The sequence below is a fragment of the Hibiscus syriacus genome, unplaced genomic scaffold (assembly GCF_006381635.1).
Source record: "Hibiscus syriacus cultivar Baekdansim isolate YM2019G1 unplaced genomic scaffold, ASM638163v2 tig00111834_pilon, whole genome shotgun sequence".
NCBI classification, from domain to species: domain Eukaryota; kingdom Viridiplantae; phylum Streptophyta; class Magnoliopsida; order Malvales; family Malvaceae; genus Hibiscus; species Hibiscus syriacus.
Genome location: NW_024063192.1, coordinates 921,474 through 944,308, shown reverse-complemented (window position 1 = coordinate 944,308; position 22,835 = coordinate 921,474). Strand labels below are relative to the sequence as shown.

At 36.1% G+C, this 22,835-nt stretch overlaps 3 protein-coding genes and 2 long non-coding RNA genes across 7 annotated transcripts; 1 reads left to right on the top strand and 4 right to left on the bottom strand.

The window, feature by feature from the left end:
• The first annotated feature begins 7,234 nt into the window (after window positions 1-7,234).
• On the top strand, window positions 7,235-10,661 carry LOC120171635 (inositol-tetrakisphosphate 1-kinase 2-like). 2 transcript variants are annotated; one of them, XM_039179316.1, is made up of 10 exons: window positions 7,235-7,673; window positions 8,096-8,177; window positions 8,342-8,374; window positions 9,012-9,132; window positions 9,215-9,307; window positions 9,542-9,661; window positions 9,758-9,934; window positions 10,013-10,068; window positions 10,155-10,239; window positions 10,340-10,661. In XM_039179316.1, the coding sequence occupies exons 1-10, from the start codon at window positions 7,543-7,545 to the stop codon at window positions 10,426-10,428; spliced, it is 987 nt and encodes a 328-aa protein (XP_039035247.1). In that variant the 5' UTR covers window positions 7,235-7,542; the 3' UTR covers window positions 10,429-10,661. The 2 variants fall into 2 exon arrangements, with proteins under 2 accessions (XP_039035247.1, XP_039035248.1); XM_039179317.1 differs by lacking the exon at window positions 8,342-8,374 and having other exon boundaries at window positions 7,241-7,673; window positions 10,340-10,659.
• A 190-nt stretch (window positions 10,662-10,851) lies between these two features.
• Window positions 10,852-14,832, bottom strand: LOC120171634. The gene is made up of 5 exons (XM_039179315.1): window positions 14,629-14,832; window positions 13,647-13,951; window positions 11,804-13,187; window positions 11,166-11,725; window positions 10,852-11,078 (listed from the first exon to the last, which is right to left on the bottom strand). The coding sequence occupies exons 1-5, from the start codon at window positions 14,813-14,815 to the stop codon at window positions 11,004-11,006; spliced, it is 2,511 nt and encodes an 836-aa protein (XP_039035246.1). The 5' UTR covers window positions 14,816-14,832; the 3' UTR covers window positions 10,852-11,003.
• Window positions 14,833-15,725: 893 nt separating this feature from the next.
• Window positions 15,726-16,351, bottom strand: LOC120171637. Its single transcript, XR_005520886.1, has 2 exons — window positions 16,276-16,351; window positions 15,726-15,879 (listed from the first exon to the last, which is right to left on the bottom strand). It is a non-coding gene; the product is annotated as an uncharacterized LOC120171637 (long non-coding RNA).
• Window positions 16,352-16,387: 36 nt separating this feature from the next.
• On the bottom strand, window positions 16,388-16,911 carry LOC120171638. The gene is made up of 3 exons (XR_005520887.1): window positions 16,809-16,911; window positions 16,634-16,715; window positions 16,388-16,506 (listed from the first exon to the last, which is right to left on the bottom strand). It is a non-coding gene; the product is annotated as an uncharacterized LOC120171638 (long non-coding RNA).
• A 2,767-nt stretch (window positions 16,912-19,678) lies between these two features.
• LOC120171478 (cytochrome c biogenesis protein CCS1, chloroplastic-like) lies at window positions 19,679-21,638 on the bottom strand. 2 transcript variants are annotated; one of them, XR_005520876.1, is made up of 5 exons: window positions 21,580-21,638; window positions 21,218-21,490; window positions 20,496-20,761; window positions 19,980-20,281; window positions 19,679-19,854 (listed from the first exon to the last, which is right to left on the bottom strand). XR_005520876.1 is itself a non-coding variant. In XM_039179185.1 (4 exons), the coding sequence occupies exons 1-4, from the start codon at window positions 21,595-21,597 to the stop codon at window positions 20,080-20,082; spliced, it is 759 nt and encodes a 252-aa protein (XP_039035116.1). In that variant the 5' UTR covers window positions 21,598-21,638; the 3' UTR covers window positions 19,978-20,079. The 2 variants fall into 2 exon arrangements, 1 of the variants encoding a protein (XP_039035116.1); XM_039179185.1 differs by lacking the exon at window positions 19,679-19,854 and having other exon boundaries at window positions 19,978-20,281.
• Between the last annotated feature and the right edge of the window lie 1,197 nt (window positions 21,639-22,835).

Below are 22,835 nucleotides of genomic sequence, written 5' to 3'. Positions count from 1 at the left end.
TAACGATCCAATGATATGTTCGTGACATAGATTAATTAAACGACTATTTTATAACTTTAAAAATCATATGACCTATTTGCAACATTAACTAACAATTAAGTGACGTTAGATGCAATTTTCCCTTTATTTTTCTTAACTATCTAAATTATTGGTTCGCCGACGACTATAATTCCAAGAAAATGTCAACATTGTCCCCACTTTAAAAAGCAAGGAGGAATGATTGGTACCTGGTACCCGACTTACAAATACTCAAACTTTAGGGGTCGGGTCATAGATCGATATCTTAGTATTCGGATATCACAAGTACCATGTATTTCAAATACCTAGAAATACGGATATCCGAATTTAATCACCCCTAACTATACATGAAGTTTACCCTACAAAATGATCCCTTCTAAGTTACATAACTTGTCAATTCCATTAGGGGCGTTTGAATTAAGGAAAAGATTATTACCAAATGGAGGTCTTAATCTTGTGGTCGTGGCACAAGGCTCTTAATCTTGTGATCGTGGGATCGAGTCCCACTGAGGGCAATTCATAACGGAGATCTTCCACGGAAGTTGCTCTCAACCTGGCGTTGGAGTCAGCCTACTACCCTACCTCCACCTTATCCCATTACATATGGGAATAGGGTCAGCTAATTTTAATTTTTATTATTACCAAATGGAATAATCTTTTATGGAATTATATGCCCACGTTTTGTTCAAAAAGCATTCACACCGGGAGGTAATGAAACATTACTTACAATGCTTTTTTACCTTGCATTCTAGTAATCTCATTCCCACTGTTCTTAGGTATTACACAATTACATCCCCTTTAAACAATAATACCCCTGAATAATATAATAATTTCAAAATGATCTTTCCTTTTGTATATAATTACACAAATATAAATCTATTTTATTTATTTTTAATGGTTTATGAATTTTTTAATGTTTATTATAAAATAATATGATGCATATAAAATAAAAAGTAAAATAAAGATATATCAATTTTTTTATTTTATTTTGATTATTTTTACGTGCATGTTCGATTCTAATTTTATTTTTATATGTTTATTACATGAATTATTTAGGATTAATTTTCATAAATGATTTTCATATATTTTTTTAATATTCTCTATTAATTTTATCATATAATTTGATATGATATTTTATTATACAATTCATACATGTAGCATAAATTAAAAAGTGTAGTAATTAATATATACTTACATCAGTGTAAGTATGTACATCTCCCAACTTAAAAATAAACACATACTTACACATGTGTAAGTATGCACTTCTCTCAATATTTTAGTACCTAAAAAATAAACACATAATACATTGGTGTAAATATGTTTTAATATTTTTAAAGAAATAAATAATTAAAAATAAAAAAATATGTATTAAACTATTTGTGTATAAATTTTATTAAAAATATTAAAATTATAAATAATAGAAAATTATATTTAATATTAAGAATTAAATTTGTTGAAAAAGAAAATATATCTCAGATAATTCGATAAAACATACATTTTTTATATCCTAAATTCCTTTAACCAAACCCTGAAACTTACATTATTGCCAAAAGTTTCAAACAAGGTATTCCCAATCATATGTTAATTAATGTAACATTGCGGTAACTTCATTCTCGAAGTTAATCTTACCTTCCACGAACGAAACGACTACTTAGTGTAAGAAATCTAAATGCAGCCAAAACGTGCAATGGTGAATTGTCTTTTTTCAGCCACGAGCGTAGGGAAAGAGAAAAGTAATTAACTTGGAGCCTGGTGACAGAGTCAAGAGATTGATATGCCTTTGTTGAAGCAAATGACTTCACTCGACCAATGGGGTTCTCGTTGGTTCAAGTAGTAAATAATTTGATATCGCTCAAATAAATTTTGAGTTCGAGTTATTGTATATACAGAAAATATCTATTGGAAGACTCACTTACTAAAATCATGCATACGACCCGAGTCGATTCATAAATATTAGTCAACGCAAAACCTTAAAAACGAAAGTGCAACAAAAAAAATCACTTGAAGTGGAATATGAATGAGCACAATCGGAAATGAATCATCCGAGAGATCACCAAAACAAGTAGCCTCTCATGTTTCCACAGTAAGTTTCCCTTTTGTTCTTGTGAAGGTCATATCAATAAGGAGGGGAATCTATAAGAGGCCCCCCCCCCCCCCAAGTTATTGAATGGGTTTGACATACATGAAGTCAATTTTCATTTTCGAAACGAACAATATTTTATGAAGGTCGATGGGTATTGAGATATTGAGCTTTAACATCATCTTGTCCTATCAACAATAAAAGAATTTTCTTATATTTTGAATTAAATTATATAATTGATAATTAAATTGAATTTTATTATAATTTTAGTGGTGGATATTTTTTTATAATTGACTTTATTTAATAAAGTAAACATTTATTAACATGGGTTGATTCAAGCGATAAACAACTTAATATCGCTTAAGCAAATTCTCAAGCTCGAGTCGTTATATGCAGAAAATCCCTGCTAGGAGACTCACACACCAAATCCAGATGTACAATGCAAATTGATCCAGATTAGTCAAGACAAACCTTAGAACCGGGAGGGAAACCAAAAAAATAATGTAAATATTTATTTTAGGCAAGAATTATTATGGAATAAGAATTCTTGGTGATCGAGAGTTTAACTCTATAGATAGAGATTATGTCTTAACCTTTAGGGTTACGTGAGATTATTATTTTGGAGAGATGTAATCATTCTTGAGATCTCTACAACATTTTGGGTTCATGATACAGAGATGATTTTATAGGATGTTAGAAGAGCGTTTTAGGATATATCGAGTTTTCATATCTATACCAAATTTTGGGATGCATGTGATACATGTATTTGTACTCTTTGTGTTTGTGTTCTCTTCAACACCATCGGATCATATCAACAATATCTTATAACGGTCAAATGGTTGAGAGTATTTAGAACAAATATTACTTTATAATCACCTTAGCTTAATAAAAATAATAATATTTTTTTGATGAAATAAAGATGAAGAAGTTACACAAATTAAAACTCTGTTGCCAAGACACATTCAGCAACTTCCTGTTGCACCAAGTTGACGACTTCCATTGGCGGAGTGTTGAAAACCATGTGGACTTCACCCCTCGTTGTAGCTAACTTCGCTAACGTATCAACGACCTTGTTTGCGGCCTGGTGAATATGCTTCAAAACCACATTCCTATCCCGATATAACAGCCCCTTAACACAATCTATAAGCATGATGATCAAAGCTCTTTTAGATCTTTCCTGCAGCATTCAGACAACCTCCAAATAATCCGTTTCCACCATTACTTGCCTCTCCCCAAGATTCCAAGTATGAGAAAATCCTTCATGAATACCCCACAATTCCGCTTCAACAATAGAGCAAATTCAGATCGCTTTAGAGGACCTCGACCCAATGCAAATAACTATAATTTTGTATATACAAACAAAGATAGGATCTATTAACCCAATGTTATTTTTTTTTATTTTACATATTTGTTGGATAAATTAGAATGGATGATTAAGGCTAAAACTAGGAAATGAGAACTTCACAAAAAATAATTATCTTTAACTTAATAGCTTTAATCATAAGCATTAAATTCATTTAATCCAATTATTTTAAATCAATATAAAATTAAAATTTTATAATATGTGCATGAATCTTAACTCTTGCATATATATATATATATATATATATATATATATATGAAATGATAAAAATGTGAAATATGAAAAATGTGCACTTCTTTGGTAAAAACAAAGATGAAACGAGGGATGGGTGGGATAGTTACCTCAAAAATTTTAAAATTACTTTATATTTTAAATTTTATTATATATTTAAAAAAAACCGTGTGGCCGACAAAAAAATAATTTATTTTAGGCACATGTTTCATGAATGATTCCATCACTTATAATATATTCATATATTTATTTCTTTGCTATATTTTATACTTATTTTTTAATTTCTATTTAGAGTAATTAAATTTCAAATTTCAAATTTCAAAAGTATTTCAGCAAAACCGTGTGGTTTTGGATCATTTTTCAGAATAATTATATTCAATTTTTTTTATATAAAAAAATGGTGTGGCCGACAAAATTAGGATCATTTATCAGATAATATTATTTTTATAATTAAAAATATTTTTTTTCAAAAGTATATTATCATTTAGAGTAAATTACAAATTTCATCATTGAACTTTACTCTCTCTCCTGTTTTGCTCACTGAACTTTAAAAGTTTTTAATTTCCTCACTAAACTAAATATATTGAGTTTTTTTATTCACTTAACTTTACTCTCTCTCCTGTTTTGATCATTCCACTGTTAAATAGTTAACGACGTTAAAAATAATATTATTTTTTTTAAAAATAAAAATTTCACCAAAACAACGTCATTTTGTCTCTATATAACTGTCCATTTTAACGACGCTAACTATTTAACGGCCGAGCGATAAAAAACTCAATATATTAAGTTCAATGAAGAAATTGAAAAGATTTATAGTATAGTGACTGAAATGGGAGAGAGCGTAAAGTTTAATTGCCAAATTTGTAATTTACCCCATCATTTATTACCCCACCTAAAGTTTTATATTTTATAATATTATAATTTAATCTAAAAAATACAATTTGTCGAGAGTTGATGGCTTTGGATAAGAATAGGATCCTCCTTATTACTTTTGTTGCTTTATTTTATAGGTTAAGACATAAAAAGTTGTTATTAGATACTGTCTGCCCTCGTCCAGTCATTTAATCATAATTACGTAAACTGTGATTTAACTAGTTTTAATGGGTTTTCTCGTAATTTTTTCATATAAGATATTTATCATATTATTTCGTTAAATAAAATTTTTTATTCTTATGAAGACGTCGTTTACTCATGGGTATTCTCTATTTGCTTAAAGACGTCATATAGTCGAAGGGTATTCTTCATTTGTATGAAGATGCTATACAGCCGTTGAGTCTTCATATTTAGCTTGAAGACTCGTGAAACACCTGACGACTTTACGTTCGTACTATACATTTCACCTTAAATGGAGAAATAATTCTAATGTTAGATTATATTGGGAATTAAAAAATCGTAATTAAATTATCTCATCCATCTTTGCAGTTTCAATGGCATGTGATATTATCCATATTATATTATATTATAATAATTTAAAAATTAGGTAGAGATTTTTACGTGGTCCACGAAATAAACAACACATTCTTAATTGAATCCCACAAGTTCCAATAAAATCTTAGGTCCTTGCAGTTTGACAAAGTCTGAAATTCAATCTATTTACTTCAAAAAATTAAAACTAAATCCTATTGCTTTTTATGTTTAAAAAAAACTTAATCCATAACTAATACGTTTAGTGTGTATTATCAAAATTTTATGTGTCACCAGGTTCCATACTGAGTTCATAATTATTGACTTTTATATTCGATAAGATTAATTTGTGTATCGATCAAATTTTGACAAAAATACTAATGGTGTTCATTATTGAATTAATTTTTTACATTATGTATTATGTCGTGACGAATTGTTGTCTTAGAAGCGATTTTATCTTAATCGATATATCCTTATAATGAATGTTGTTATTAAAGTTAAAGCAAAATCTTCTGAATTTTTACACTTAAGAAGGGTAGAACTCAAATAGAATTGGTCTCTTTTGAAGGACGGTGAAAAAAGAAAAAGGAGAAAAGGTAATTTGTTATAAGAATAGGGTAAATTACGTATTTAGTATATAAACTATCAATTTTAGTTTGTTTTAGTACTTAAATTTTTAATTTTTCAAAACGATACCTAAAATTTAGTTTTTGTTTCATCTAAGTGCCTCGCCGTTAAAAGCTTTAGTTTTTGTTTTATTTTAGTACCTTGTTCGAAATTTAAACGATGAGTACTAAACTGAAACAAAAGCTAAACGTTAGGTATGATTTTGAAAAAATTGAAAGTTTAGGTAATAAAACGGATCAAAACTTATAGTTTAGGTACTAAACACGTTGAGTTTTTAACGACGAGTACTAAAATGAAACAAAAGCTAAATGTTAGGTATGGTTTTGAAAAAAAATTAAAAGTTTAGGTACTAAAACGGACCAAAACCGATAGTTTAGGTACTAAACGTGTAATTTACCCAAAAATTTTATATAAATATATATTTTTTGTATTACGTGCAGTGTGTGTATAGATAAATCAGAGTTAAATTTGAATTTCATTTAATTTGGCCAAACTCCAGCACTAAGCATATTCTCTGCAGATATATATGAAAAGCATATTCCATAGTAATTAAGTTTAAATGGCATTGAATTCCTGTGTCACATGACATTCTTTTCCCACCCAATTTAGCCTTCCATGTTACTATCCACTAGCATGTCATTTTCATAGCCATAAGTCAAAGATTTCCCGTCACTTTTGCATGCATTAATGGTCTAAATAAATACCAGTCTTTCTTCTGTAATTAATCGTTATTAGTCATGAACCAAACGATCTCGGTGTAAAGGAGTTGTTGTTATTCGTCGAGGTCCCGAGTTCGATCACCAGAAATATAAAAGGTGTGAACGTTGAATGTTAAATGATAGAAAGCTATTTAAGAACGTATAATGTCTTGTACTTGCTTCAAATTAAATATACTTGAACTTTGAAGATGAACACGATATATATATATATAATATTAGTGTACAGAACAGGATTCTGCGGTTGTTCTTTGTGCCTCCACTTTGAAAGAATGAATACTTTCGAGTTGTCTGAAATTCCAAACTTAATACCCGATTTAAAAATAGTTGATGGGGAACAAAAAGAATGAAATAGGTCAGAGATTTAAATTATAATTGTGGTGATTTTTAACCGTGTTATATTTATCGTGATTGTATAATAGTGGATGTTATTACGACTATCGTGATTGTACAATAACAATTTCAAATAATATCTTTATTGTTATATAATAATTGTCATTTCGATAACAGACCGCTATTTAATAGTATAGATGCTAATAGTAATTTTTCATACGTAATGCATATGGTATCTTATTTTTTGTCAATGGAAGAAGCATAAAATGTATAAGAACTGGGGAATAATTAGTGTTGATCTGTGATGATTAATTAAGCCGGACTGCAACATGGTTGGAAATTTCCCACGAGTTATGGGGATGGTAGGGGTAAAATGGGAATATTTTACTTTCCAAACCTTCCCCTGCTGCTCATAGGTCCTCTTTCCATATATATAATCAACAAAGAGCAATGCTTGTGCACCAATCCTAGTACCATAGTTTTGTTTCTCTCAGTATTTTATACTCAAAGTTCAATTCTTTCCCCCCCAAAATCCAATCTTTCCTTATCTTTGATTCTGCTAAAAAAAAACTGATTTTTTTCTTCAATAATCCATTACCCAAATTTGTTTCCTTGAGTTCTTGGTTCTGAAACCTCCATTTCAGAGAGAAATATAAACATTTAGTTGCAGAGATTGTGTCATTTCTTGGAGAGCAATCCCCAGATAAAGAGGTTGTCAAAGGGAAGAAGAACCCAGAAACCAAAAAAAGAAAGAAGAAAAGAGAGTAGAGATGAGGTTAAAGGGGGAACAATTTGGTGCAGAAGGTGAGGAAGAAGAAGAGCAGAAACTTGTTGTTGGGTATGCTTTGACATTAAAGAAGAAAAAGAGTTTCTTGCAACCAGAGTTTGAGCGCTTGGCTTGGTATATTACTCGAATATCCACATCACTTTCCATATATGTATGTATGTATGTATGTTGAGTTTATGACTTTGTTTTTATGCATATTGATGTAGAAAATGGCTTTAACATGTCTGGTTTAGTATTGCATTTGGCTGTAGTTGTCTCTGTAGTGTATATATGTTATTGTATCCCTTTGTGTGAACATGTATGCATAATTTATAAATTGAGCTTTTCTTGTATCTTTGATACTTGAAAAACCAGACCAAGATCAAACTAGTCCCAGATTTTCTTTGATTCTTAATTAGGAGTATAGATGTCGAATGAGGTCGAGAGTCTCACATGGATGACTTTTATTAATTTCAGTAGTAAGGAACGTTCTGAATTGGTTATTTCTGCATTGACATTCAAGAACCTTGATTAGAATATCTTTGTGGTTGGTGCAGCAAAAGGGGGATATCGTTTGTCGCCATTGATGTGAACCGGCCACTGTCGGATCAGGGTCCCTTTGACATTATTTTACACAAGGTTAGTGCAACTTCCAACTATCTGTATGAAAAGGTTGAAGTAGTTTTATAGGTTTTCCTATCAGCAATGATTCTGGTTTTGTAGCCAGATTATAGGTTAATATTCTGTGTCTTTTGTTTATCTCAAACCTAGTAAATGACTGATGGATTTTATGCTTCTTCCAGCTGTCTGGGAAGGAGTGGATCGATATTGTTGAGGTTCGTCTCCATTTATTCGTTTTACATTGGACAAGGAATTGGATACGCAGTGCTGTATTTGAGTTACCACTGTTGCTGTGAATTGATGCCAGACATTCATCGGCCACGTTTTTGTTCAACAACAAATTCCCTTAATCTTAAACCTTTTTATTCTGATAGTATGCATAATTCTTGCTCACAACAATTGCTTCGTTTCTTGAAGTTTTGAGATTTTAAGAAGCTTTCGGGTTGTTCATCCTTGATTTCTAGTGAACACATTCATTTAGTTCATGTTGCTCGGTACACCAAGCTAATCAAACACCGCATTTTATCGAAAGTGTAGAACTTGCCTTTGCCAATTTCGGATTCATGTTCTAAGAATAAAATAAAGTGGTTGTTTTGCTTTCTGAGTCCTTTTGCCTTGCATTTCTAATGGTGATGCTGGTAGATATGTTTTACGAATATCATCCTTCTTGACACTTGATGCATGTCTTGGAGCCGGTGATTTCGGTTCTGTTTGGAGGAAATCGGTTAATTTTTATCCAACAGTTCGACGGAGCCATTCACATGAAACTGCTGAAAAACAGGAAAAGTTTTCGGAGTTATGGCATGCTGTAAAAATGGCCGAGTTTTTATGATATATATTTTATTCTTGAAGGATTACGGACAAACACATCCAGAAGTAGCTGTTATTGATCCTCCAGATGCAATACAACATGTATACAATCGCCACTCAATGCTCCAGAATGTGGTTGATTTAAACTTGTCAGAATTCGACGGTAATTGCGGTATCACTACATCAAACTATAGCAGTTGTGGGAAACATGATTGCTTGATAACCATGGCTGTTTGTTGTTGTAGGCAGAGTTTGTGTTCCGAGACAAATGGTTATCATGAAAGATCAGCTATCCATCCCCGATGAAGCAGCTAAAGCTGGCCTGAAGTTACCCTTAGGTATCTTCTGTTTCTATGTATTTGGTATTGGTGGTTAACCTCTATATCTGGTTTTAAAGTTCAGACACCATTTCCCCTTAAGTATTACGAAATCTGCTCTCAACCGCTACGTTGTTAGATAAGAACAGCTGTATATTCATGGATACTAATGAACTTAACACATGAACTACAGAGGGAATTATTTCTAATTGTATGTTCTGTTGATTGTATACATGTTTTATTTCATCATTTCAGTTGCTAAACCGCTACTAGTGGATGGAAGTGCCAAGTCCCACGAGCTGTTTCTTTTGTATGATTGGTCCTCTCTGTCTAAACTCGAGCCTCCATTTGTTCTACAAGAGTTTGTGAACCATGGTATACTGTCACAGTGGATTTGTGAACCTCACCGTTTTCTCTGTAGCCATACTTTTACTAGTTATTCGGATATAATCTGTGTTTCTCTCATCACAGGCGGTATTCTTTTTAAAATCTACAATGTCGGGGATGCCATTAAGGTCGTAAGGAGGTACTCTCTTCCCAACGTCACCAAATGTCAGCTTGCAGATGTTCCCGGTATTTTTCCTTTTCCGAGGGTTTCATCGGCTGCTGCTTCTGCTGATGATGCGGATTTGGACCCTGACATTGCTGGTATGTGACTAGTATATGATATGCATGTATACGATTTCCATATGTGGAGCTCGAATTCAAATTTCATTCTTGTTGCAGAACTTCCTCCACTGCCTTTGCTGGAGAGACTTTCAAAGGAGCTCCGTCATCGGCTGGCAAGTTGTTTACTTCACGATATCAAGCTAGGCAGACGGAGTTGTATGATTTTAATCAGTGCATGTATTTAATTGTACTTTTACAGGGTCTTCGATTGTTCAATATAGATATGATCAGGGAGCATGGGACAAGAGACATCTTTTATGTAATTGACATTAATTACTTTCCTGGTAAGTAGATGGAGGATATTTTTGCAGCTTTTGGCTGGTTTTGCGACGGTTAATGTGATGCATTACGACTTTAATCACTTTTCTTTTCGTGCTCTTTCAGGGTACGGCAAAATACCAGATTATGAGGCCATTTTCACGGATTTTCTACTGACTTTCATGAAGAGCAAGTACAGGAAGAAGCTTTGTTAACAAGTATCGAAGGATACATTTATCATACAAGAAGTATCGACTCGAAGTGTGGCTCGGAGTATGAAGAACTGACAAAAAACCGAAAATAGTTTTTGACCTCCATAGATACTGACTGGTACGATTGCCCTTTGCTCAAGTCACTAATGTGTATGTATGGGTGCTTTTAGTTGCCATTAGATTTTTTGATATAAAGCAAATTACACAACAAATCAGTTCTCTTCCACAAGCTGCTGAATCATATGAAATGATTGGATTACAGGTTTCTTTTTATGGACAATCCAAGTGCTATGTACATTTCTTTATCTATGACAAATTCTATCGTAAACCCGAATTAGTGAAAGCTTTCGATGTGATCCCTTTAAGAAAGTTCCGATACGAGCTTGTTTTAGTAGTTTTGAGACATTACGAATCAACTTTGCACCATCATAAACTCTTCTATTAAAAAAGAATGAGATTTGTTCACAGGACGATTAACCTCTAATCTATGTTAGCATCTAATGACAGTGAAACATTCACACTAGAATTGCACAGCAGTGAAACCGTTACAAACACAAGATATAATTTGCCAATCATCATCATGGAGATGTAACCTGATTTCGGATTCTGCTTGAACGTCGGACTGGAGTAACTATCTCATCATCTCTTCCCCCCTTCAAAACGAAAAATATAACCAGAAAGTGTAAGAAACAGAATCTCATTTTTGGACAAGTTAACAAAGATAGCTATGATGTACTTACATGCTTGCTAGTTTTCTTCTCATACGTGGTAAAACTGCCATAGGAAGGTGAACCCGTCGAGTAATCCGATGAAGCAAGAGATTCTCTCCTGTAGGTCTTCCTAGCTTTCCTTTCTTGGCTCTGATATTGATTTGATTCCTTGCCTCCTTTGTTGCTGTAAGATGAAGAGGTCCTCTCAGAGCTATTCATTTCTGATGGGCATGGCTCATTCGATTCCTTGAGTCTGTTGCTGTAATATGATGAGCTCTTTGCGTAGCTACTCATCATTTCAGAGGGGCACGACTCATCAGCCATGTCTACTTCTGTCTGCCAATTCTTGGAGGATACTTTTTCGGTGATCGTATCCTTTGAGTCAACCGAAACTGGACTGCATTCGGATTTCTGGCACGGCATAGAAACATTTGGCCTGGAGGGCTTTTCTCTCTTTGCGTAGATGAAAGCTGAAGCTAGTAGTAATAGACACAACAGTAAAGCAAGACCCGTCACATTATTAATTGATTGTTCTTCCTGCCCATTAACTATATCTACAGCTTCAGAACTTTGAGAGTTGTCGGTGGAATCTTCGTTTTTGTGATCCTCATACTTCACTTCTTCGGGGAACAACGTTTCACCAATGTTGTTATAGCCAACTTTGGGATCTTCAGTTTTGAGATCCTCAGACTTCACTTCTTCAGGGAACAATGTTTCAACGATGTTGTTCAAGCCACCGTCAGGGTCCCTAGTTTCGGGTATATCATGTTGAATTTCAGTAGCCTGCGGCGAGATTATGCATTGCTGGTTTTTAGTCTCAACATTGCTCTGATGTTCAGCTTCCTGCCAACCTGCAAATTCAGCTTCTTTGCTTTCCTCTACCTCTAAATGATCCGATTCAATAACTTCATCCTCAATCCCTTGATGCACTGCATCAGGTTGTTCCGATACTAGTTCCGAGTTTTCAGAAGCTTCACTCTCTTGGTCTTCTTGTTCATCATCATCTTCATCTACTACCTCATCTGCTTCAATCTCTTGATAATGCTTGTCATCCAGTAGTTCGGTTCCAGCATCTCTCTCCCATATCGGCTCCGTTGAACCGGAGTCGAACATTAGTTGCCTCTCAACCATATGATCCTCCATCAACCGACTCAAATTAGCATACTGAATAGGATCCAGTTTGTGCATTTCTCTTGAACCGGAAACGATTTCTGAAACATAAGACAATAAGCTAGCTGACCTGTGCTGCAGATTCCGAGTGAATCGACCGAAGTACGCTTTCGCATATTCTGAAACTTCTTGCGGGACCTGATAGTTGCTTATTTCTTCTATTCCATGAGTAAAGGCTGGAGAATTAACCACTAGAACTGAAAAGCAAACAAAACTCAGAAACAGAAGCAAAGTAATGTACTTCGATCTGGTGGGAAAACGTGGCTTAGACATTCTTTTATCATTCAAACTCGGGTTTGGTTCGGATACATGAAGCTTCTCCTCGTCGTGTTCTTCTTCCATTGTTTCTTCTGAAGAAACATCCTCTGAGTCTCTTGGCGAACCTTCGGTTGGTGTTTCTGCAGTAACATCATTGTCTGAATAGCTTTCAGACGCAAAGAGTTCATCGAGCTGCATGCCTTCTCTTTCCCGAAGAAGCCCAATTCGAGGATTCGGTCTATAACGAAGAAACTGAGGCCTCGGAGAAAGGTAGTTGGTTTTAGGGTCATAAGGAACCATCAGTGGATCCACATTAACTGAATCCTTTTCTTCTGTAACGGTCTCCGGTACCAGATCAGAATCATTCTCAGTCTCCTTATAATCGAGATCTTCATCGCCTTTCAAAGGTTCCTCGTTTTCATGATGACTAATTTGTGAATCATGAGTCAAGTACGGTAGAGTTGAATCGTTGAAAGCAAATGTCACCTTCTGATTCAAACTAACCTCTGGGGTTGATTCAGTCCTTTCAACATCGGAGAACGTAACCATCTTCTGGTTGGAACCAATCTCCGGTTTCGAATCGGTATCGTCCATGATGACACTTTTAACATCGGAGAATGAGACCTTCTGGTTCAAACTAATGTCTGGGATTGATTCAGTGCCTTCAATGATTATGCTTTCAACATCAGAGAACGAAAACTTCTTCTGGTTCGGACCAATCTCCGGTTTTGACTCGGTATCTTCCATCATGACACTCTTAACATCGGAGAATGAGACCTTCTGGTTCAAACTGATCTCTGGGGTTGATTCAGTGCCTTCAATGATTATGCTTTCAACATCAGAGAACGAAACCTTCTTCTGTTTCGGACCAATCTCCGGTTTTGACTCGGTATCTACCATCATGACACTCTTAACATCAGAGAATGAGACTTTCTGGTTCAAACTGATCTCTTGGGTTAATTCAGTGCCTTCAATGATTATGCTTTCAACATCAGAGAACGATACCTTCTTCTGGTTAGGACCAATCTCCCGTTTCGACTTGGTATCTTCCATGATGACGCTTTTAACATCGGAGAATGATGCCTTTTTCTGCTGCAAAGCGATCTCTGGTGTTGACTCGTTATCTTCCATGATTAGGCCTTTCACATTGGACAATGAAACAGAAGATCGAACTGACTCATTTCTCTCTACCAAGATTTGCTTTCTTGGTGATGTGTTGATCTTCGAAGCTGCTGAGATCGTTGGCGACATGAAATTCTTCTTACACTTGGAAAGAGCAGGTGATTTGAGGCTGGTCGGTTTCGGATTCGAGCCTTGAGTGTTCTCCTTGCCATGATCAGGTAAAGAAGCTACACTTTCTCGGCTAGTGGAATGTCTTCGAGGAAAATCTGGAAGTTGATAAAAACAAACATAGCATCAGTACGTCAGAACCATAACTAGCACTGTTTCTTTTCCAGGAAAATCTCCATTGCAACTGCTCTAACTATGACTCTTCCTATTAGAACTCAGTTCAATTTGAATCAACTATCATGGTTCAAACTTCAAATGTGTATTTTCCAAACATGCAGGGGCCCTTTGGTTAGATGGGTGAAACTACATCCTCAATCCCTCCCAAAATCATAAAACTTTTAAGTCCTTGTAACCCTCCCAAAATCAAAATTTAAAATGGAAAATTGTCATTTTAGCCCCTTTTAAAAGTTAACAACTCAAGGCAAGTCTTTTCAACACCTTGGTTAAATGGAAAAATTACATATCTAGCCCCTCTCAAATTCAATCTAAACCCTTTTAACAAAAAGTTTTTAGCTTTGGCCCTACGATTTATAATTTTTTTCTTGTTTGCAACAAAAATTTATTCTTTACTGATTCTCGTAGCTGACGATTAATACTTCTAACAAAAATTCATAGCCAAACTTGAATTCCTGCAAAACCCAAACATAAACAGCCAACTAACGCATCGATTTATTTTTATTTCATACCCGAAATGTTTAGAACACTAACAAACACAGATAATTACTTCAAAGAAAACTCAAGAAAGAAAGCAAGAAACCAGAAAAGAAAACGGAACCTGAAGGACTATTAGCCGGAGTGGTCGGGTTAAATGCTCTGCGATTCGTGATAACGGACGGCTTCGCAAAAGGGTTTCCACTGAAACTCCTTCTTGTAGGATCGTTGAGTTCGGATTTTTTCAGATGAGAGTTCATTTTACACGATGACGGAGAAGAAGAAGAAGAAATCTTGGCCGGTGATGCCATTGTTAAAGTGAACGAGGTTTTGGGGGTCTTTACAAAGGAAAAAAAGTAACGGCTAGTTTCTATGTTTAAAAGAAAAGACTTTGGGATTTTGACCGTTGGGGATAGAGTCGTTGAACTGGACCCCACCTTTACTCTTGACTTTTTATTTAAATTTAACAAAAGTTAAAATAATAAAAAGAAATTCTGAGTTATTTATGTTTTTAAAATAAAAGTTTTTACCTTTAATTATTCACATAATGAGAAAATTATTTAAAAAAAACAAATCCATTACACCAACCATGTATATATTAATGTGGGACTCCAACGATGTGTAATTAATAATTTTATACGATGATACACGAATCAAAGAAATGATTGTTATTCTTAGAGATCACCTGTTTAAGAACCGTCACTTGCAACAAAGTAATTGAACATTCATTGTCAAATAGTTGAGAGTATTAGAATAGATATCCCTCAAATGACACCACAAGTTAGATGATCGAACATGTATACAGGTCTGGCTTGTTCGTTCTTCTCGGATGATACCGGGTCTAGACGTTCATATACGCTCGAGTAGTTTGAGACTGCAATGCTTTGTTCTTTCCGGTTAAGTGAGATTTTTCTCTCTTCCAACACAGAATTCCCCGATCAAAGATGCAACATCACCACTTCATACAGTTTCTATACTCTACAGATCTTCTCAAGTCCCAGCATCCAGACTCCGATCTTCTTTCTCGAATAGAGAACGAAAATCAGAAATAGGAAGCAGCGCGCATCATGCAATGCAAGTGCATGTATACTTGTTTTTTCGGTTTTTAAGCTACCTGAAGAAAATGTGTTTGAAAAAGGAAAATATCTAACTGGATACATCCTTATATAAAATATATTCGAATCGGAAAGAGGAAGTAACGCTCTACTATGTTTTCGGAACATCGGTATCATGCTGTTCATCACTTGGTTTATCTGTTACCGGAGGTTGAGGCGTGCTGTTTCCTGACAATGTAGCACCTTGGGACTCACCTTCTGTTGGTGCAGTTGCCGGTGCTCTGGGAGATGGTGATGAAGGGGGCTTAAGATCATCATACCTGAAATTGTTGGAGCACTACCATGAATGGGATGAAGAGAAGAAATGGTGATTTTGAAGTTGACTGCTTCGATAAGGAGAATCAGCCAAAGGGAAACCCCCAAATACAGTAGCAAGCTTACGCATAATTGGGTGAGAGATAGGTCGGCTTGGATGAATCCTTGTCACTGGTGCCAGTAGCCACAGCTGTCTTCGCACTGCTCCCTCCAGCGGGAGTTGAGATATTTTCTACTGGTGCAGAGGCACTGGAACTCACTTCTTTCAGCCCACTTGGTGTTGGACTAGGAGAGCTAGGTAACTTCATGTCGTCATAGCTATTAAAATCAAATCAGCTCTTATCTTTAACGTACTTGATATGAAGGCGATAACTCACCTACTATTAAATAGATTGGCTTACGTAGCATAGGGAGAGAGAGGCCTCGTTTCCGAAGCTTTTTCTTTAACAGCTCCTCCGTGGGGGTTGCTGGTATTTCTAGATATCAATATCATTCCTCTCTACTTCTTGTGATCTACTAAATTTGCAGGTATTTCTAGATGTGCTTACGGTGTAGGGAAGACCACTTGCGATGAGCGCTTCTTCTGCTTTCCTCTTCCAGACGAGGACCCCCCCCCCCCCAAAAAAAAAAAACTTAAACTCGAACAAAAAATGATAAAAGGACAAATTAAAACACTAAATCTTGGCACCAATCTATTTCAAATAAAGCATATATAAGGGCAATCTTTTATGCAAGTAAACCTTAAAAGAAGGGACTCACTTGAGAATAGCTGCAGGAAATCCAACTTTATTTGTTCCCAAAGATGAAACCAAAATAAAGTGGTTAACCTTTGCCACATTTGCTGCTCCGCCAGGGGAAAAAGAAGAAGATTCAGCTTAATATCAAGAATAGATGCAAACTCGCAGATATGCTAGCGGTTCTCCAGTTTGTTTACCTGCATCGATAAGATTCTTTGTGGCCTGGTAGTCGATGCGGTATGGCCCAGTAATATCGAAAACTTCCTTCTCACTGGCACAGATGCTGCATATGACCACTGCTGCATTGCCTATGGCTGGTACGATCCTATCTTGTTTCTCTAAGTCAACTTCCACAATTTCAGGCTTTTCTAAAGCTGGTCTAAAGAACAAAGATTATCTGTTACTAGCCATGAGAGCATTATTATCGAATTGCAATGTTCTAGAATTTTGCTATAATACTGTCCTATATGGTTTAAATAATAAATCTTAGTGTACGAAGAAACCGATGTTCCTAGGCTCTCTTTTCCTAACGTGTAGTTCCCTCGGCATCGAGCTTCATCTGCTTGACACTCTGCATACAAGTTTCTCTTCAATATAAGTATAACTTAGAAATCGAGACAATAAAAGATTAATACTTAAACAAGTACGTAGAACAGAAACCTGCACAAGACTTTCAGCTCTCTGAGCACTCCTAACTCCAGCTCTAACTCAGAAACAGAGTTTCAAAAGCTCCCTGAAGAGTCATGAGCTACGCACATTTTAGAAACCGCACATCCGGTCGTTCAAATTTCAAGTGAAGCCGACAGAGAGTGTTTAACCTGACTGTTCGAGAGCCTACCCTGCCAGTTGCACCAGCGACGAAAGCAAGATCCTCATCTTTTGAATCCGCTTTGTTCGAGATCGTTCCAGCTACCTCCGAGCTGCTTTTCGTTGTTCCTAGTGATAAAAACATTCGACAACGACCATAGGGAAACGATTACATGTTAGGGGGATGAGCATAACCATATCTGATTTACCAACTACGAATCAATCATAACGAACAAGCTTATATCCGAGAACTACTTAAGTTCATCACTGCATAAATCGCTTTATCGGCACACAATTCTACTCGAATCCGCCATTTTTCGATAAAAAAGACAGCAGAAAACATTCTATACACTTAATTGTTCACATATGTAATCATAGATCCTGTTCTCTAATCTGCATTGCTTACCTATGATTCAATTCAAACAGCTACACATTCATTGTCCAAATCTTACCAAAATTGCACAAGCATGAGCTTGAAATTGCCAGCAAAAATGTGAGATTTTGGAACTTTATTTACCCTGCAACTATGTGGTATCTACATCCGTACAGGTTCCGATAGCTTTGCCGGAAGATCCGTAGCTATTCCTTACCGGAAGCCTTTCTCCGTCAGATGCTCCGGCGATTCGCCTCCTGTTGCCGCGGAGCAGGATAACTTCGACGCGAAGTCTTTCCGGCGGAGCCTGACGAAGAGCCAGAATTATAATCGGAAAGGTTTCGGGCACAAGGAGGAAACTCTCGAGCTCACGAACAGATAGTACACTAGTTTGCTGTCATCGGCGGAACTTGTCTATAAGATGGTGGTTTTGAATGACAAAAATGTTCAAATTGTTGATACAACTTGTCCTTGGGTAACTAAGACACCTTCTGCCAAAACTGGTTTGCTGTCATCACAACTAATTCATGGTGATCTATGTTATCCGGACTCGTATCTCGAGTTCATACTTGCATTCGACACTTGTATGAATATTTCGACATTGAAATGTTATTTCTATGTAGGTATGGAATGTAGCAGATAAGCACAAGAGAGGGGACTACACTTCCATCACTCATGGTAAATATGCTCACGAGGAGACAATCGCAACTGCATCTTAAGCTTTAACACAATTAGTGATGCAACACAGGTAAGTTGAATGTTTTGTGATAGTTTGGTTATCATGTATTGTGATGTTTTCTTATGGAAGAATTTACACCATTAGCTAGTAGTCCTTGCGCCTCGACTGATTGCATACCGATTTTTGTGTTATCCATTTTTTAGGAGTGACAAGATGCAATGTATAAGTTGGTTGAAGAAGATCTGGATCTCATGTTAGTGGCTGGTGGGTGGAATTCAAGCAACACATCACACCTTCAGGAAATTTAGGAGGACCGTGGGATCCCTTCATATTGGATCGACAGTGAGCAGAGAATAGGTCCAGGAAACAGAATAGCTCACGAATTGAAAGTAAGTTCGAATGCAAAGGAATCAGTTCTTAATTAACTTGGACGTTTTTAAGCCTAGAAAAAGGTATTTTCATTTCTATTTCTTGGTCTAATTATGTGAATGTCGTGATGTCCAGCACGGAGTGCTGGTCGAGATAGAAATTGGCGTTACATCTGGTGCCTCCACACCAGATAAGGTAGTATATATCATGCTATTTATTGATCAAGGTGCTTATATCATGCAAACTGCGAAATAATAATATATATTGTCGATATCTGTATTAACCAGGTTGTGGAAGACGCCCTAATCAAGGTGATCGACATAAAACGCGAAGAAGCCTTGCAAGTAGCATCGGTATAGGGTTCACACAGGTGTGCATCACCCCACGATGGGGCCTCGTATAATCTGATAGCATGTAATCGATATTTAGGGGTCTATGTAAGGTCACAGTCTCGTATCCTTACTTGGGACAACAATAGTGTATCAAACTTCTGTAAATGTAGTTGCTGAATATATTTGGCATATAATTGCTGAATAGGATTGGTGTGTGTATATATATATATATAAATTGGTACATGTTAAACCAATAATAACGTATGACGTTTGTTATGAACAGAGAACATGTTAGAAAACATAAGTGTAAAAGAATGGTATTGGATTCTTTGTAAAATATACATTTCATTCAGTTTTTGCTCACACTGGCTGCACGAGTTGTGAATTTGGTGTTGTCCATGGCTAGGGCACATAACATCTCACTGGATTTTATGAAATCGAAATGGAACAATATCTTGATTTTACCCGAAACATCAAAACTGTAGCAAGGATGAATGCTCATTGTTGCCCATCCAATACCTCAAAAATTAGCCACCGATGCTATCAGGTTGCTTGGAAATGGAAGACTCGACTATCTCAGGAATCTGATCGAGCAAACGGTTCATCTCGTCTGGAAATTCGGCCTTGGCTCGATTCGTCTTTCCCCCAACTATTATTGTTGTCCCATCTTGCAATACCCATATCTTATATGCACAAAGAAGAAAGATACTGAATACATAAACACATGATGATTCCGATCATATTTAGATCAATGGTAATACACACACACACACACACATATACATGTATGTTTTTCATATTTCTTCACCTGTGCATGAGATAAGTAACTGATGCAAGTTGTGAGCATTAGAGCACCAAAACCAGCATACACTGTAGGGACCCCTGGATCAGTCTGAATAAAATAAGATTCAGTAGAAGATGAAAATTTCAGAAGATGTAATACACATATACATGGATAAAATAAGACCACTACTGCCAATTGCATCGACGATGACGATTTTTGTTCCGTCGATCTCTATAGGAAGCTTAGAGTTAGGTCGTCGCACTCCGGCAAATTTCCCTTGTTTATCGTATAGGACAATAGACTGCAGATCACGAGCGAGCATCGATCTGAAGTTCCAGTTGATCAAAAGAGCACAGATCAGGAAAAAGAATAGCAGAAAAGGGGAAGAAATGCAGCCATTGACCATAAAAGCATAATCAAATGCCTTCGGGCTTTGATTTGTTTAACTCAGTAAAGTAGAACTTGAAAGTATCAGAAAGGAGCTTTTCATATAACAAGTTTGCGAGTATGAAGACGAAGCTGAAAAAGATTTATACGTACATTCCCTTGACGTTAGGAGAATCGGTGTCCCCTACGGGTAGAAAGGTCCCGAAAAGCTTCTTGTCGCCATTGACCGTTAGAGGTGCCATTGCCAAATTGAATGGTCCTTCATCGTCCTTAAGTATCTGCAGTGCCGAAAAACTCCAATCTGTCTGGTATATGGTGATTCCACCGTACCTTAAGGGGTCATTTACACTAAGTGTTTTCCTCATTACTTCCTTCCCGTTGATATCGAGCAGTGATAGGTCGGTATGAAACTGTGAAACCTGCAACAATGGACACAAATTAAAAGAATAGATCGTTAAATAAAGTAACAATGAATAAAATTAAGCATAGTTAAGCGGGAAAAATGCTAGGAAGCTATTAACTAACAGGAAAAATTCCAAAAGCAGAAGGCATAACGATAATCTTAAGCTAGTTCGGATTACATGCTTTGTATTTATGCAAGATTCAGACGCTTCTAAATCTCAACTTTAATATGTTTCGTGTTCTGTGGCAACAAACTTTCTGTTGTGCCTTAAATACGTCAAGCTGGGGTCTGCTTCGGGGAAGTTGAAGGTAGTCGAGTTCTAGTATAGCGGGTTCGGGTTTGATGTTTGCGTATCTCAATGAAGAGCCTGTCTACTTTCTCTTCTACTAACGAAATGAAACTATATTGCCTTTCAAAATGAAAAGGCTCTACTTTATGCATCTTCAAACAGCAAAGAAAATGAACATTTTACCTCTCCGCTATCGTAGTAGTCCATGTAGAATCTGTTCACATGAACTTCGGTATTGAAAGCATTGGTAGGGGTGGAAAGAAACCCCATCGGACCGAGTACATCTCCCATAACGAAATTCAGTCCCTGCGGAACGGTGACAGACCCTCGGAAGCTCCCGGTTGCACTAAGAGTTGCACCAGCCATTATCAGCAGCATTGCTAAATGTACTCCGATCGGCGCAAATCGACCGGCCAGCCCCTTAAAAGCATACAACGACGGTCCTTTCAAGAAAACCTGCATTGATCAAACAATGTACATAGTGGCAACACAATTCAGATTCCTGCAATTAGATTTCTGCAATGATTATTGAAGGAAACATAAACCTCGTATCCAGCTCCCATGAGAATAGGCCAAATCTTTAACCGATGCTCGAGGAAGCGTATCCGAGAATTCCTGTTTTCGGATACCATCAGCCAATTGCAGAAAGCTCCATCTGCAAAAAATATGATTTCCCAAAGTATTAAACATTTCCAACACATTCAAGAACAAGACAAGAAGTCACTAAAAAAACATCAAACCTTCTTGCAACTTTAACAAGAGAGATCTGTGTTGTGTAAATACAGTCCATTAATGATGTACCAAGAAGAACCAAAGTTCCAAGGAAGATTGGAGATGAAAACATGTGATCAAATCCAAGGGCGAGAACCCATCTCCAAGTGAAGAACCCTAAAATTGGATTCTCGTCAGGGTACTTTTGGAAATAGTATTCCGGGGCTTCCCCTTGATCAATTGCAGTACCTAAACAAGAATTACAGTACCAAAACAGCCGATCAACACCAATTTATTAGCTTTAAAAAGATTTATGGCATCAAAATCACAACTTTTCTTTTACCGAGAGCCATAAGGACGGCAACGGTGAAAATTTCTCCAATGGCCAAAGGCAAGTTCTGTTGGGGAAAACGAGTTATTTCTCACACGAACGTAGTTTTAAAATTGACCTAAAATGTCAAGATTAAAACCACCAAAGGTTGCACAGCGGATAAATCTGTCAAATTATTGAATATTGAAACACAATAGAAAAGAATCGAATAAAAACAATAAAGGAGAGAACACACCAAATTTACGAGGTTCGACGAGAATATCGTTTACTTCTCGGGCACCACACCGGATGATAACTTCACTATATCGCCAATATTACAAGAGGAAGAGAGAACTTGTTTTTGGGATGATTTCTAATGGAAATACTTAGGCCTATTTATAGTTGAGTTTTAAGAAAAATATGTTCAAAGTTTGGACCTACCAAAGAATTTTCCAATGTGTACAAGTTAGCCATCAAATATGAAATTCACATGTTCAAAATTTGACCACCAACCAAGATGAAATTTTCAACTTGTCAACTTAATTTCTAGACAAATCTAACAAATCTCCACCTTGGCTTGAAATTACCAAGCCTACTCAACTTCTTCAACTCTCCAAATTTATAGTGCCCCTAATTGCGCTCACAACCGCCACACACCCGAAGGTGTTCATATTTTCAGGATGTTAATCAAGTTCAAACAATGATTGAACTTGATTACTGTTACCACCTTGGTCATCATATCTGCAGGATTTTCTGATGTCGCAATTTTCTGATGTCGCA

Excerpts from the sequence above, each read along its gene's own strand:
- LOC120171635 (XM_039179316.1), top strand. The coding sequence starts at position 7,543 with ATGAGGTTAAAGGGGGAACAATTTGGTGCAGAAGGTGAGGAAGAAGAA. Across the intron at positions 8,375-9,011 it reads AGTGGATCGATATTGTTGAG|GATTACGGACAAACACATCC; the intron begins GTTCGTCTCCAT and ends TTATTCTTGAAG. Across the intron at positions 9,133-9,214 it reads AAACTTGTCAGAATTCGACG|GCAGAGTTTGTGTTCCGAGA; the intron begins GTAATTGCGGTA and ends TTGTTGTTGTAG.
- LOC120171634 (XM_039179315.1), bottom strand. The coding sequence starts at position 14,815 with ATGGCATCACCGGCCAAGATTTCTTCTTCTTCTTCTCCGTCATCGTGT. Across the intron at positions 13,952-14,628 it reads TCCGGCTAATAGTCCTTCAG|ATTTTCCTCGAAGACATTCC; the intron begins GTTCCGTTTTCT and ends ATCAACTTCCAG. Across the intron at positions 11,726-11,803 it reads TGAGGATCTCAAAACTGAAG|ATTCCACCGACAACTCTCAA; the intron begins ATCCCAAAGTTG and ends ACAAAAACGAAG.
- LOC120171478 (XM_039179185.1), bottom strand. Across the intron at positions 20,762-21,217 it reads ACTACTACGATAGCGGAGAG|GTTTCACAGTTTCATACCGA; the intron begins GTAAAATGTTCA and ends CCATTGTTGCAG. Across the intron at positions 20,282-20,495 it reads TCTCCTAACGTCAAGGGAAT|ATCGATGCTCGCTCGTGATC; the intron begins GTACGTATAAAT and ends CTGGAACTTCAG.